Source organism: Podarcis gaigeae, assembly GCF_964106915.1.
Source record: "Podarcis gaigeae genome assembly, chromosome: 12".
Classification (NCBI taxonomy): domain Eukaryota; kingdom Metazoa; phylum Chordata; class Lepidosauria; order Squamata; family Lacertidae; genus Podarcis; species Podarcis gaigeae.
In genome coordinates this window covers 1,225,335-1,238,615 of record NC_139688.1, presented here as the reverse complement: position 1 = coordinate 1,238,615, position 13,281 = coordinate 1,225,335, and the positions used below count along the sequence as shown (strand labels likewise).

Below are 13,281 nucleotides of genomic sequence, written 5' to 3'. Positions count from 1 at the left end.
GCTCTGGTTCGCCGGAAGCGGCTTAGTCATGCTGGCCACATGACCCGGAAGCTGTACGCCGGCTCCCTCGGCCACTAAAGTGAGATGAGCGCCACAACCCCGTAGTCGGCCACCTGACGGTCAGGGGTCCCTTTACCTTTACCTCGGACCTGGGAATTCAGACCCTGAGGACATCTCCCCACGGTCTCAACCCTCTGAGGCATCTGTAGACCAGTGGATTACAGTGGCAGAGGTGTCTTCCTGGGCGTCCAGGATCAGGCCCCCAGAAGACTGGAAGGAAGGAAGGGGGTGGGACAGGGACGCTGCCTTGAAGGGGTGGGACCCCCCCCTACATCCACCCCCCTTCAACCCCCCCCTTCAACTCGCCAGGCCCGCAGCCTTGCGGGGAAGGGCGATCCGTGAACGGGACTCAGCTGCACGTGGGATCTGGTTCCTTCTTGTCTGGTTTTGGCTACAGCCAAGCAAGAGGCAAGGATGGGGATGAAAGGAGATGCAGCCGGGGGGGGGGGGGCACGCTTCCCCTGCAAGCTTTTTCTGGCCAAGGGAGAGACCAGCTCAGATCCCCCAAAATACAGCATCTGGGGGGGGGGGGCAGCAATGCGCGGGGCTCCTCCTGGGCTCCGGCTGTGGAGGAAGAAAACGCAGAGAGAGGGGGGGGGATGAGCTTGGGATGTTTGGCTCGCCAAGAGTTAAAAGGAACTGAGCCGAATTCCTAGAGAGGAGATGAAGAATGGGGGGGGGGGGACAAGTCTTCCAGAACCAAAGCCCCTCCCTCCCCAGTCACTTCCTGCAAGCGGGGCGTGGATGTTTTGTGTGTCTCCTTTGCCAGCTTTGCTGCCTGGGTGGCTCCTGCTGCAATCGGGTGAGTCTCCTCTCTCTCTCCTCCCTTTGGGGGTCCCAGGGCTGCAGGGGGGCCGTGTTCAGATCATGCGTGCCCCCCAGGGTCCTGCACCCCCTCCTTGCTCCCTGCAAAGCCGGGGGGGCGGGTGGTTTTGCAGGAGGGCTGCAATTACCTCCCTTTGTAACAATGGATGCTCTGCGCTTTGTGGAGAAAAGAATGGCAAGCAGAGAAACCGCATTTAGGTTTATGCAGCTGTCACTTTTGTTGATAAGAGGTTGTGGCCGGACGGAAACATTCAGAAATAAGATATGCGCCAAAAATAAAAGACCTTTTTTTCATTTTCCTGCGCAGGCGCTGCCTCGGCGGGCCCTTCTGAGATCTGGCGAGTCTCCCCTCTCTTCCCCGTAAGGGGCTTGGGGCCCTTTCATTGGTACATCACAAAAACAGCACAACAGGTTTGTGGAAATACCTACAACGTAATCTTCATTATTAGAGGCCAGACAGAGTCTGACTTCTTGCTTCGTGATTAGGTTTAAGCAAAAGCAGAAAAAGGGCAAACAGCACGGAGCAGAGTTAACAGACAACACTGAGCATCACATAACCAAACGCCTAGTCAGGACCCCTGGGGTTGTGCGTAGATTGTGGTTGTTGTTGTTGAGTCGTTTAGTGGTGTCCGCCTCTTCGTGACCCCCTGGACCAGAGCACGCCAGGCCCTCCTGTCTTCCACTGCCTCCCCCAGTTTGGTCAAACTCATACTGGTAGCTTCAGGAACACTGTCCCACCATCTCGTCCTCTGTCCTCCCCTTCTCCTTGTGCCCTCCATCTTTCCCAACATCAGGGTCTTTTCCAGGTAGTCTTCTCTTCTCCTTCTTGGAGCCTCAGCTTCACGATTTGTCCTTCCAGTGAGCACTCAGGACTGATTTCCTTCAGAATGGAGAGGTTTGGGTTTGTCATTGCTTGTCTAGGTTTGTCATTGCTTTTCTCCCAAGGAGCAGGTGTCTTTTAATTTCGTGACTGCTGTCACCATCTGCAGTGATCATGGAGCCCAAGAAAGTAAAATCTCTCCCTGCCTCCATTTCTTCCTCTTCTATTTGCCAGGAGGTGATGGGTCCAGTGACCATGATCTTCGTTTTTTTGATGTTGAGCTTCAGACCATATTTTGCGCTCTCCTCTTTCACCCTCATTAAAAGGTTCTTTAATTTCTCCTCACTTTCTGCCATCAAGGTTGTGTCATCTGCATAACTGAGGTTGTTGATATTTCTTCCGGCAATCTTAATTCTGTTTTGGGATTCATCCAGCCCAGCCTTTCGCATGATGAATTCTGCATATAAGTTAAATAAGCAGGGAGACAATATACAGCCTTGTCGTACTCCTTTCCCAATTTTGAACCAATCAGTTGTTCCATATCCAGTTCTAACTGTAGCTTCTTGTCCCACACAGAGATTTCTCAGGAGACAGATGAGGTGATCAGGCACTCCCATTTCTTTAAGAACTTGCCATAGTTTGCTGTGGTGGACACAGTCAAAGGCCTTTGCATAGTCAATGAAGCAGATTAAGTGCGTAGATTAAGTGGGGTGAAACAGTCCTTTTTCCTTGTTTGTTACCAGTGAAAAAAATATAAAGTGTTCGTCCATTGATGCATCAATAGGAGTATAGCATCTAGATCAAGGGAAGTAATAGTGCCACTGTATTCTGCTCTGGTCAGACCTCACCTGGAGTACTGTGTCCAGTTCTGGGCACCACAGTTCAAGAAGGGCACTGACAAACTGGAACGTGTCCAGAGGAGGGCAACCAAAATGGTCAAAGGCCTGGAAACGATGCCTTATTCAGAACGGCTAAGGGAGCTGGGCATGTTTAGCCTGGAGAAGAGGAGGTTAAGGGGTGATATGATAGCCATGTTCAAATATATAAAAGGATGTCATATAGAGGAGGGAGAAAGGTTGTTTTCTGCTGCTCCAGAGAAGCGGACACGGAGCAATGGTTCCAAACTACAAGAAAGAAGATTCCACCTAAACATTAGGAAGAACTTCCTGACAGTAAGAGCTGTTCGACAGTGGAATTTGCTGCCAAGGAGTGTGGTGGAGTCTCCTTCTTTGGAGGTCTTTAAGCAGAGGCTTGACAACCATATGTCAGGAGTGCTCTGATGGTGTTTCCTGCTTGGCAGGGGGTTGGACTCGATGGCCCTTGTGGTCTCTTCCAACTCTATGATTCTATGATGGAACGTGAGAGGGGCTTTCCAAGCAAAGATAATGATTTATGTTTCAATTAAAATCAACCCGATCAAGCCAAATGCTCAATGCAGAATCCAACTGCCCCTCCGCCTGCCTCTATTTTTGAGGCTCTGTGTGTAATTTGAGGTTTTATTTGTTTCTTTATTTTCCATGCTTGATGCTGCAGATTATTATTATTTTTGTCTGTTATTGTTTCTGTTGTTACCACTGTTCCATTTGTTACCCAGAGCAGCTTACAACCATTTTAAAATATTTTTTAAAGTCAAAACAAATAATAATCAGAGGAATAGGCTGGGTCCTGAAAACACATGTCTCTCTTGTCAGAGGCCATGGGAAAGAGGGGGAGCTGCCTCTGTGGGGAGGGAATCCCCCAATGGGGGATCTGCCCCCAGGATGCCTGCTCTTGGGCCAACCCCACCCAAATCTCTCAAGGGGGTGAAATTACCAAGACGAGGACCAGGATGCTAAATTCGCTTGGCATGCATGTCTATGGCATGGTAAAGCTAAAATACGTAAGAGTTATTTGAATCATGTAGTTAGGAAGAATTTGTAGTGGACAAATATTAAAAACCTGCTTGAAAGGAAGGCAGCACTTTGGCTTTCACCTGCTGAAGCAATATCCATGAAAAGACGGAACATGGGCAACATAGAGAGACTTATTGAACTTTACAAAGCAAGAAAGAAGAAACCCGAAGATGTTAGCTGTGCGGTGACAGACTGTTTTCACTGTTATCAACTAAACAGAATCTTTAACATGGATAAGGAATATGGTTTCATGACTCCAAAGTTCACAATTTGAAAGGGAACTTAGAGATATTACAGAAAAAATAATAATTTGTAGAATGTATAAATTATTGTTGGAGTGGGAAACAAAGGATGAGTTGGGTAAATCCGCTGAGATACCCTGGGCGAGAGATGTAGGACATAACATAGAATTGAGTGGGGGCGGGAATGTGGAAAAAGGACTAAGATGATATATAGGTGGTACCTAGCACCAAGTAATCTAGCAAAAATGTATAGATCAGAATCAGGTCCCTGTTGGAAGCATTGAGAAATGGAAGATACATTTTATCATATGTGGTGGACATGTAAATAAGCCAAAGATTTATGGGAGATGATATATAATTAAATGAAATAAATGTTTAAAAAGACCTTTATTAAAAGTACAGAACCATTTTATTAAGAATACTAGGAACAGATGTTCCCACAGATCAAAAGAATCTGTTTCCCTACATACAGTAAGTACGGCAGCCAGAATGCCATATGCTCCAAAATAGAAAGAGGGAACAATACTAACCAGAGGCGGAATAGCAGATGAAATTGATGGAATACGTAGAATTAACAAATTTAATGAATAGAATAAGGGAACAGGAAGATGGAGTTTTTATTTTTTATTTTTAAGAAAAGAGCCTACCAAGAGGTTCTTTTGGCCAACCTTCACACTCAGGAGGGTCTGTAGGAAAGGGGGTGGCTCTTCAGATATTTGGGGGCCAAAGTGAAGCACTCAAATGAGCACCTTGCACTGGGCTCGGAAATGAATGGCAGCCAGTTCAGCTTTTTAAAACAGAAATTAAATGTGCTCTCAAGGGTTGTAATGAGAGGGATTCCATGAGCAGGTGTATGTCAGCTACCGTTCCTTCACTGACAGCAAATGAAAGCAGGCACAGAGAGAGAACAAATAAGCGTGGAATTCAGAGGGGAGGGAGAAGAAGCAGGGAGCAGCAGTCCCCTGATCTCTGGACACAGAGAAAAAACGAAAGAGAGAGCCAGAGGGGCAGAAGGCAACTTGCCAGTTCTGATAGTGATACAGACTTTGAGGAAGTAAGGGGGGGTGGAATCGCCCCAAACTCACAGGTTGGCCAGGAAAGAGAGAAAGAAACGGTGGGGGCTTCCTTGTTGGGGAAGGAAGAGGAGGGGCCCAGTCCGGGCAACTCCATCGTCCAGCGAGGACTGAAATTGCTGAGCTCCAACTGGGGCTTGTGATGGACTAATAAATATGAAGTAATTAATGGCCAGTGTCTTGTCGTGTCGAGTGTGTGTATGTGGGAGAGACAGCAAGCCTGACAGGGTAGACCCATGGAGGCCACCTTGAGCTCCTTGGAGAAAATATGGGATAGAAATGCCATTTATAAAGAAAGGGGACCTAACCAATAATCTGGCCACCGCATTTTGGGCCAGTTTTCTTCAAGGGCAGTTCCACATAGAGGACATTGCAAGAACCCCATGTCATCCTGAGCATGGAATATCCTGGCCACGCCATCTCTGTCCCAAGGGGACTGTGGCTGGCAAAGTAGCCGGGGCTGGAAATTGTCCCTTACAATCCCAGTAGGAGTGTGAGCCCTTCTTGACTCACTTTTTAGTGCTTTCCTTTGGCCCTCAGGGCGTGGCTAGATAGGTAAGAAAAAGGGATCCCACCCCGGTAGCCTGCCTTGAGAACTTTGCAGATTCCAGGTACTAGGAAATGAGACAAAAGCAGGAAGGAAGTGGGCCCTGAAGTGGGGATGGGACAGAGAGCAACGCTTGAGGATCCCAGGGATGGTTGGTATCCGTCTTGTCTCAGGAGACAATGGGAGAGTGTGCCTTTGGGGGCGAGATCAAGCTGCGCCAGCTGTGGCTCCAGAGGCTATAGCCTAATGTCAAAATTACACTCGTAGAAATGACTCACTTGTCAGTCACTGTTCTGACTTCATTCTTTGACTGAAAACACTGAAAGGCAGGAGCAACCAGGCAGATTCATTCAACAGAAATTCCTTATGTTTCCTGCAAATTTTGCATGGTAATTTCCCTTCTAGAAGGCCTAGATCAGACACCCCCAAATTCGGCCCTCCAGATGTTTTGGGACTACAATTCCCACCATACCTGACCACTGGTCCTGCTAGCTAGGGATGATGGGTGTTGGGAGTCCCAAAACATCTGGAGGGCCGAGTTTGGGTGTGTCTGGCCTAGATGCTGGCTTCTCCTTTTCCGTTTTGGAAAAAGAAAGTTCAGAGTCTGGGCTATGTTTCAGTCCAGCCCTGGTTCCTAGCAAGATTCACCCACACTTTCTCAGGAAGCCTTTTTATTCTCTTGACCGTGTATCTGTTTCATAACAGAACAATGTATTTGCTTTGTAGGATTTGCAGACGCCTCTGCTTAGGACAGACGGAACTGGGCAGCAGAACAAGGGATTCCTTCCGACCTCTTGGAAGCTTCCTGAGGGCCCAGATGGATGAGCAAGACTCAGCTGGCCCTGAAGCAGGAAGAGGCCATGCCATCCAAACTGGGAGCAGTGGGGGATTCTGGGAAAGCTCCATGCAAAAGATCCTGGGTGAGGAGGACACCCTCAGCTCAGATATACAGAGAAAAAAGTTCAGGCAAATGTTTTACCAGGAGGCGAAAGGACCCCGAGAGGTTTGCAGGCGACTCTACCACATTGACTGTCAGTGGCTGAAGCCAGAAAAGCACACGAAAGCTGAGATGCTGGACCTGGTGATCTTGGAGCAGTTCCTGGCTGTCCTTCCACCGGAGATAGAGAGCTGGGTGCGGGAATGTGGAGCGGAGACCAGTTCCCAGGCAGTGGCCCTGGCCGAAGGATTCCTCCTGAGTCAGGCAGAGGAGAGGAAGCAGGCAGAGCAGCAGGTGAGAGAGACTTTCCTCTGGATATTCCAAAGGGGCTCTGAACATGAGAGAGAGTATCCCAAAATTCTCTCTTAATCCCCCAATCTTTTTTGGAAAGCCTCCAAGGAATGATATCGGGTACCCCTAAAGCTTTTGCCTCTCCCAGTCCTTTTCTTATCTTATCTTCCTCTCCATTCTCTGTTTTCAATCCTTGTTGCTCTTTCAGGAAATGATTATCTTTGCAGAAATGGGCCTGGATTCCTCTCAGGCAGAGAGGCCTCCGTTAGACACCAAAGAGAGGCCGCTGGGTAAGGAGGAAGGATTTATTTTCTCCATTTGGTCACATTCTGTGGATTTGGAAACCAATCCATGGGTTATTTTCATCTTTTGGGGAGGACACCTGGGTCCAAGATCTCAAATGAGGGACATGTATTTTTAAATACAAATGTTAAAAGGCACTCAGTAGGTGAGACTTTTTCTAAGGCCCCCCTGTAGTTAGAGGTGCACTGCTTCACCTCGAAGGAAAGCATGTGCTAATGGCCTGCCACTTCCCTTTGTCTCTCACAGGTGACAGAATGATGCTGCCAAGACCCCTTCCTCCATCTTTGCATGAAGGCAGAGGAGAAACATCAGCTCTGGAACCAGATCAGGTAGGGAGAAGGAGCATTGTGGGAAAAGAGGCTGTGAGATGGGGCAGCCAGGCAGAAAACAACAGAGCAATGTGTAGTAGATAATCTGTATGTTGTCTAAGAAGGGGACCTTTCCCTTTTTGTTTTAGGGTCCGGTGTGTTTTGAAGAAGTAGCTGTTCATTTCACAGACGAGGAGTGGGCGTTGCTGGATCCTGACCAGAGAGCTCTGCATAAGGAAGTCATGGAGGAGAATCGTGGGATTATGGACTCTCTCAGTAAGGCTGCCTTTTGGATTACAATATCTTTTTTGAAATTCAGTATGGATCTCTATGAGATGAACCTCAAGTGTTTTAATGGAGCTAAACAACAACATCCACAGCATCTGGTGTTCTGACAGCCTCACAGTGAACTGTGACTGGAGAGTTAGCTACTGTTTTGTCTGTAAATATTCTTCCTCCAGTTTTGCTTTTAAAAATCATGATCTGGCTGGTTCGAACTGCTTAGGTTTTGAAATTCAGGCTTTAGAGACGTTCGGGAAGTTGAGGTAGCTTCTGTTAGTTTTTGATTTACCAAAGAGATGACTGATGTTGGAATCATAGAATCCTAGAGTCATTGGGGCAAGACCTACTGAGAAGTGTTGCTGTGATGGTGAAGCCTGACACTTCTGAGCAGCCAGTTTCTTCTCATAAAGAGTTAACTTCACTTACTTCGTGTGATTTATTGCTGCCCCACTCCTGACACTCAGGTTCCCATAAATATGTTCATTAATGCCTGTCAACAAAAGCTGTGAAGCTTGTAGTAAGACCTTACATTTAATTCCCTTCAGTTCTTCCTCTGTCCCAAGCATTAATTAGCATTGTTCAATAATCGAGGGCTGCCTTTCTTTCTAAAGCTGTGATCTGTTTCTCTGTTACAGATGGTGATGTTTCCGAAATGAAGAACAAGGGAGACCATGACAAAGTCTACACAATGGAGAAGCGATATACATATTTGGAGTGTATAGAGAGCGTAAGTCAGAGCTGCCATTCCACTCCCCTCCAAAGAAATCTGTTTAAGAAGAAATCCTATCAGTGCTTGGAATGTGGGAAGAGCTTCAATCGGAAGGATAGTCTCACTCTTCATCTAAGAATTCATACGCAGGAGAAACCATATCAGTGCTTGGAATGTGGAAGGAGCTTCAGTCAGAGCACAGGTCTCAGGTCCCATCAAAGAATTCATACAGGAGAGAAACCATTTCAGTGCATGGAATGTGGAAAGAGGTTCAGTCAGAGGGTCCATCTCACATCCCATCAAACAACACATATGGCAGAAAAGGCATTTCACTGTTTGGAATGTGGAAAGAGCTTCACTCGGAAGGAAAATCTGACTTTCCATCAAATAATTCATACAGGGGAAAAACCGTATAAGTGCTTGGAATGTGGAAGGAGCTTCAGTTGGAAGACTAGTCTGACTTTACATCAAAGAACTCATACAGGGGAGAAACCGTATCAGTGCTTGGAATGTGGAAAGAGCTTCACTCAGAAGGAAATTCTCACTTCTCATCAAAGAACTCATAAAGGGGAGAAACCGTATCAATGCTTGGAATGTGGAAAAAGCTTCAGCCGGAAATCTTACCTCAGTTCCCATCAAATAACTCACAGTGAGGAGAAACCATATAAGTGTTTAGAATGTGGAAAGAGCTTCACTCAGAGTGTCAACCTTAAAGCGCATCAAATAATTCATACAGGGGAGACGCCATTTCAGTGTTTGGAATGCGGGAAGAGCTTCACCAAGAAATTAAATCTCACTTTCCATCACAGAATTCATACAGGGGAGAAGCCATTTCAGTGCTTGGAATGTGGGAAGAGATTCAGTCAGAGAGCGGGTCTCATGTCCCATCAAAGAATCCATACAGGTGAGAAGCCATTTCATTGCTTGGAATGTGGAAACAGCTTCAGTCACAGTGCTAGCCTTAAGAACCATCAAAGAGTTCATACAGGAGAGAAGCCATTTCAGTGCATGGAATGTGGAAAGAGCTTCACCATTAAATTATCTCTCACTTCCCATAAAAAAATTCATACAGGGGAGAAGCCATTTCAGTGCTTGGAATGTGGAAAGAGCTTCAGTCGGAACTCACATCTCAATTCCCATAAAAGAACTCATAGCAAGGAGAAACCTTATTCGTGCATGGAATGTGGTAAGAGCTTTACCCAGAAGGGAAGTCTCACTTCCCATGAAAGAACTCATACAGGGGAGAAACCCTATGAGTGCTTTGAATGTAAAAAAAGGTTCAGTCATAGCGCCAAGCTCTTAGTCCATCAAAGAATTCACATAGGGGACAAATGATACCAGTTCTCGGAATGTGGAAAAAGCTTCAGTCAGAGTGCCGTTCTTAGGGTGCATCAAAGAATACATACAGCGATTTAAAAAGAATGTGGGAAAAGCTTCACCCATAAAGTAACTTTCACTTCCCATCACAGAATTCACACAGGGGACAAAACATATCAGTTCTCAAAATGTGAGAAGAGTTTCACCAAGAAGGAAAGTCTCGCTTCTCATCAAAGAATTCATAAAGGGGAGAAACCGTATCAGTGCTTTGAATGTGGAAAAAGGTTCAGTCATAGTGCCACCCTCACAGTCCACCAAATGATTCTTAAAGGGAGAAACCATATCAAAGCTTTTAACATGGAAGGAGCTTCAGTCAGAGAAATGTCAATATTACCTGCACAGTGGGAACGTATTTTAGAATCTATTGGACTCCACATAGAGGTCTGTATAAAAAGGATTTGCTAAGGTTGCATTATGCTGGAGATGTGGTAAGGACAATGTCTCCCTGAAACATTGGTTTATAGTCTCTTGGGCTTGTCATTCAGAAGGCTGGTGGTTCAAATCCACTTGACAGCGGTGAGCTCCCATTGCTCTGTCCCAGCTTCTGCCAAGCTAGCTGTTTGAAAGCATACTAGTGCAAGCAGATAAAGAGGTACCACTGCGGCGGGAAGGTAAAGGGCGTTTCCGTGCGCTCTGGCTTCCGTCATGGTGTTCCGTTGCTCCAGAAGCGGTTCAGTCATTCTGGCCACGTGACCAGGAAAAGCTGTATGCAGACAAAAGCCAGCTCCCTCGGCCTGAAGCGAGATGAGCGCCGCACCCCATAGTTGTCTTTGACTGGACCTAACTGTCCAGGGGTCCTTTACCTTTTTATATACCTAACAGTACTAGGTTTTGGGAGAAAGTGCTGGTTTGTAGAAGAAACTAAAATTTTCAGCAGAGAATATTTTTGTGAACTAGATACCTACTATATGCAAGTTAACGGGACAACGAAAATGGTAGCTAAGTGACTGATATTGATGAACTGGAAGAACAAAGAAATGATCTCCTTTAATCAGCGGATTAATAATATGATAGCACTTGCAATTTATGGACAGACTGCTTACAGACGTAGACTCTGCTTGTAAATATGTCAATATTTGGAACAAATTAATACAAAATGTAGTTGGCTAAAGATGTTTACATTAGTATTATGATAATAATATCATATTTATGGGTTAGGATATACATATAAGCCCCCCCCTTTTTAAAAAACAACAACATACAAGTTGTCTCAGGGGTGGCCTGGAATTACCAATGGATGTGGCTCACTATTCGCTAACCTTAGGCTCTGCCCCTTGAATGCTCCACCTTGACACTTAAAACCTGTGCCTCCTCTAGGTCAGTCGTCCCCACAATGGGTGACACCCCACTGAAGGCCTAGGACTTGCTGATCAGAAGATCAGTTGTTCGAATCCCCACAACGGGGTGAGCTCCTGTTGTTCAGTCCCAGCTCCTGCCAACCTAGCAGTTCGAAAGCACGTCCAAGTGCAAGTAGATAAATAGGTACTGCTCCGGCGGGAAGGTAAACGGCGTTTCCGTGCGCTGCTCTGGTTCGCCGGAAGCGGCTTAGTCATGCTGGCCACATGACCCAGAAGCTGTACGCCGGCTCCCTCGGCCAATAAAGCGAGATGAGCGCCACAACCCCGTAGTCGGTCGCGACTGGAACTAACAGTCAGGGGTCTCTTTACCTTTACCTAGTGTTCCTGGGGGGCACTAAGAGGCAAAGGGGTGGCAGTGTACACAACTCCCAGACTTTGAAAAGCTGATACCACTTGATCAAGTTCATTGGTTTTGTCATGAATTAATTAAACTACATAGAGTGCTACATTGGGTTACATATGCTTCAGGTTACAGACTCTGCTAACCCAGAAATAGTGTTTCAGTTTAAGAACTTTGCTTCAGGGTGAGAACAGAAATCGTGCTCTGGCGGCACGGAAGCAGCAGGAGGCCCCATTAGCTAAAGTGGTGCTTCAGGTTAAGAACGGACCTCCGGAATGAATTAAGTACTTAACCCGAGGTACCACTGTATATTTAATTGGATTTTGAATAAATGTGCAACTGTTGCAGTTTAGAATTTTATTGTGTTTTATTCTGAATAATGCTTTTATGTGGTAGGAGGCACTAGGGGTGTTGTGGTGGGGTGGGGTGGTGGCAGCGGTTTGGGAACCGCTATCTAGGACCTGGAAGACAGGAGTGCCTGGCGTGCTCTGGTCCAGGGGGTCAGGAAGAGTCGGACACGACTAAACAACATCAATCTAGGACCTGGGACTTCAGACCTTGAGGACATCTCCCCCGGGTCTCAACCTCTGAGGCATCTGTAGACCAGTGGATTACAGTGGCAGAGGTCTCTTTCTGGGCTTCAAAGGAGGAGGTGCAGACTCCAGAGACTCGGGCTTCACCTGGGACGGGCCACAACTCGCAGGAAACCGCTCCCCCCCCCCAGCTCCTCAATCTGCTCTCCCTAACTTTCAGGCTGCACGGAGCCCCAACAGCCCCCCCCCCCGCTAGATCCTCATTGTTGTACGGTGCCCTTTCTTTTTAACTCTCTTAAGAAACTACGCCCCCAAAAGAACAGACTCCCCCTTCCCCTGTCTCCCCGATCCACCGGCAAGGGCCACCATGTCTTCCCAGCCGATGGAGGGCGGGGGTGGGGGGTGGGGGATCAGGCAGCAGGAAAAGTCTTCTCCGCTTGCCGCCTTCCTTTCTGCTCAGCCCCCCCCCCCCAGACTCATGCGCACATCCCCACCTGCAAAGGCCCTCTCCAAAGCATCGAAGCCAGGATCAGGCCCCCAGAAGACTGGAAGGAAGGAAGGGGGTGGGACAGGGACGCTCCTTGAAGGGGTGGGACCCCCCCCCTACATCCACCCCCTCCCCATCCTTCAACTCGCCAGGCCCGCAGCCTTGCGGGGAAGGGCGATCCGTGAACGGGACTCAGCTGCACGTGGGATCTGGTTCCTTCTTGTCTGGTTTTGGCAACAGCCAAACAAAAGGACCATCAAGAAGGCTGATCGCCGAAGAATGGATGCTTTTGAATTCTGGTGCTGGAGGAGACTCTTGAGAGTCCCATGGACTGCAAGAAGATCAAACCTCTCCATACTGAAGGAAATCAGCCCTGAGTGCTCACTGGAAGGACAGATCCTGAAGCTGAGGCTCCAAGACTTTGGCCACCTCATGAGAAGAGAAGACTCCCTGGAAAAGACCCTGATGTTGGGAAAGATGGAGGGCACAAGGAGAAGGGGGCGACAGAGGACGAGATGGTTGGATAGTGTTTTGGAGGTTACCAGCATGAGTTTAACCAAACTTCGGGAGGCAGTGGAGGACAGAAATGCCTGGCCTTCTCTGGTCCAGGGGGTCACGAAGAGTCGGACACGACTAAACGACTAAACAACAACAAACAAAAGGCAAGGATGGGGATGAAAGGAGATGCAGCCCGGGGGGGGGCACACTTCCCCTGCAAGCTTTTTCTGGCCAAGGGAGAGACCAGCTGAGATCCCCCAAAATACAGCATCGGGGGGAGGGGGGCAGCAATGCGCGAGGAAGAAGACGCAGAGAGAGAGGGGGGGGTGAGCTTGGGATTTTTGGCTCGCCAAGGGTTAAAAGGAACTGAGCCGAATTCCTAGAGAGGAGATGAAGAAT

The 13,281-nt window shown here is 47.6% G+C and overlaps 3 protein-coding genes across 3 annotated transcripts in view; 1 reads left to right on the top strand and 2 right to left on the bottom strand.

Annotated features, from left to right (window-relative positions):
* Positions 1-13,281, bottom strand: part of LOC310827696 (uncharacterized protein) — a 751,453-nt gene that overhangs the window by 133,905 nt on the left and 604,267 nt on the right. The gene's annotated exons all lie outside the window — the stretch shown is intronic.
* The window catches only part of LOC310827855 (uncharacterized protein), an 89,069-nt gene that overhangs the window by 72,538 nt on the left and 3,250 nt on the right, over positions 1-13,281 (bottom strand). The window lies entirely within an intron of this gene.
* Positions 6,667-11,719, top strand: LOC310827764 (uncharacterized protein). The gene is made up of 6 exons (XM_083704176.1): positions 6,667-6,690; positions 6,896-6,977; positions 7,237-7,319; positions 7,448-7,574; positions 8,216-10,990; positions 11,344-11,719. Exons 2-5 carry the CDS (start codon positions 6,899-6,901, stop codon positions 9,622-9,624), a joined length of 1,698 nt encoding a protein of 565 aa, XP_083560302.1. The 5' UTR covers positions 6,667-6,690; positions 6,896-6,898; the 3' UTR covers positions 9,625-10,990; positions 11,344-11,719.

Bases quoted from the DNA above. Each gene is read 5' to 3' on its own strand.
- LOC310827764 (XM_083704176.1), top strand. From the start codon at position 6,899: ATGATTATCTTTGCAGAAATGGGCCTGGATTCCTCTCAGGCAGAGAGG. The intron at 6,978-7,236 runs GTAAGGAGGAAG...TGTCTCTCACAG, and splicing joins CACCAAAGAGAGGCCGCTGG to GTGACAGAATGATGCTGCCA. The intron at 7,320-7,447 runs GTAGGGAGAAGG...TTTTTGTTTTAG, and splicing joins CAGCTCTGGAACCAGATCAG to GGTCCGGTGTGTTTTGAAGA.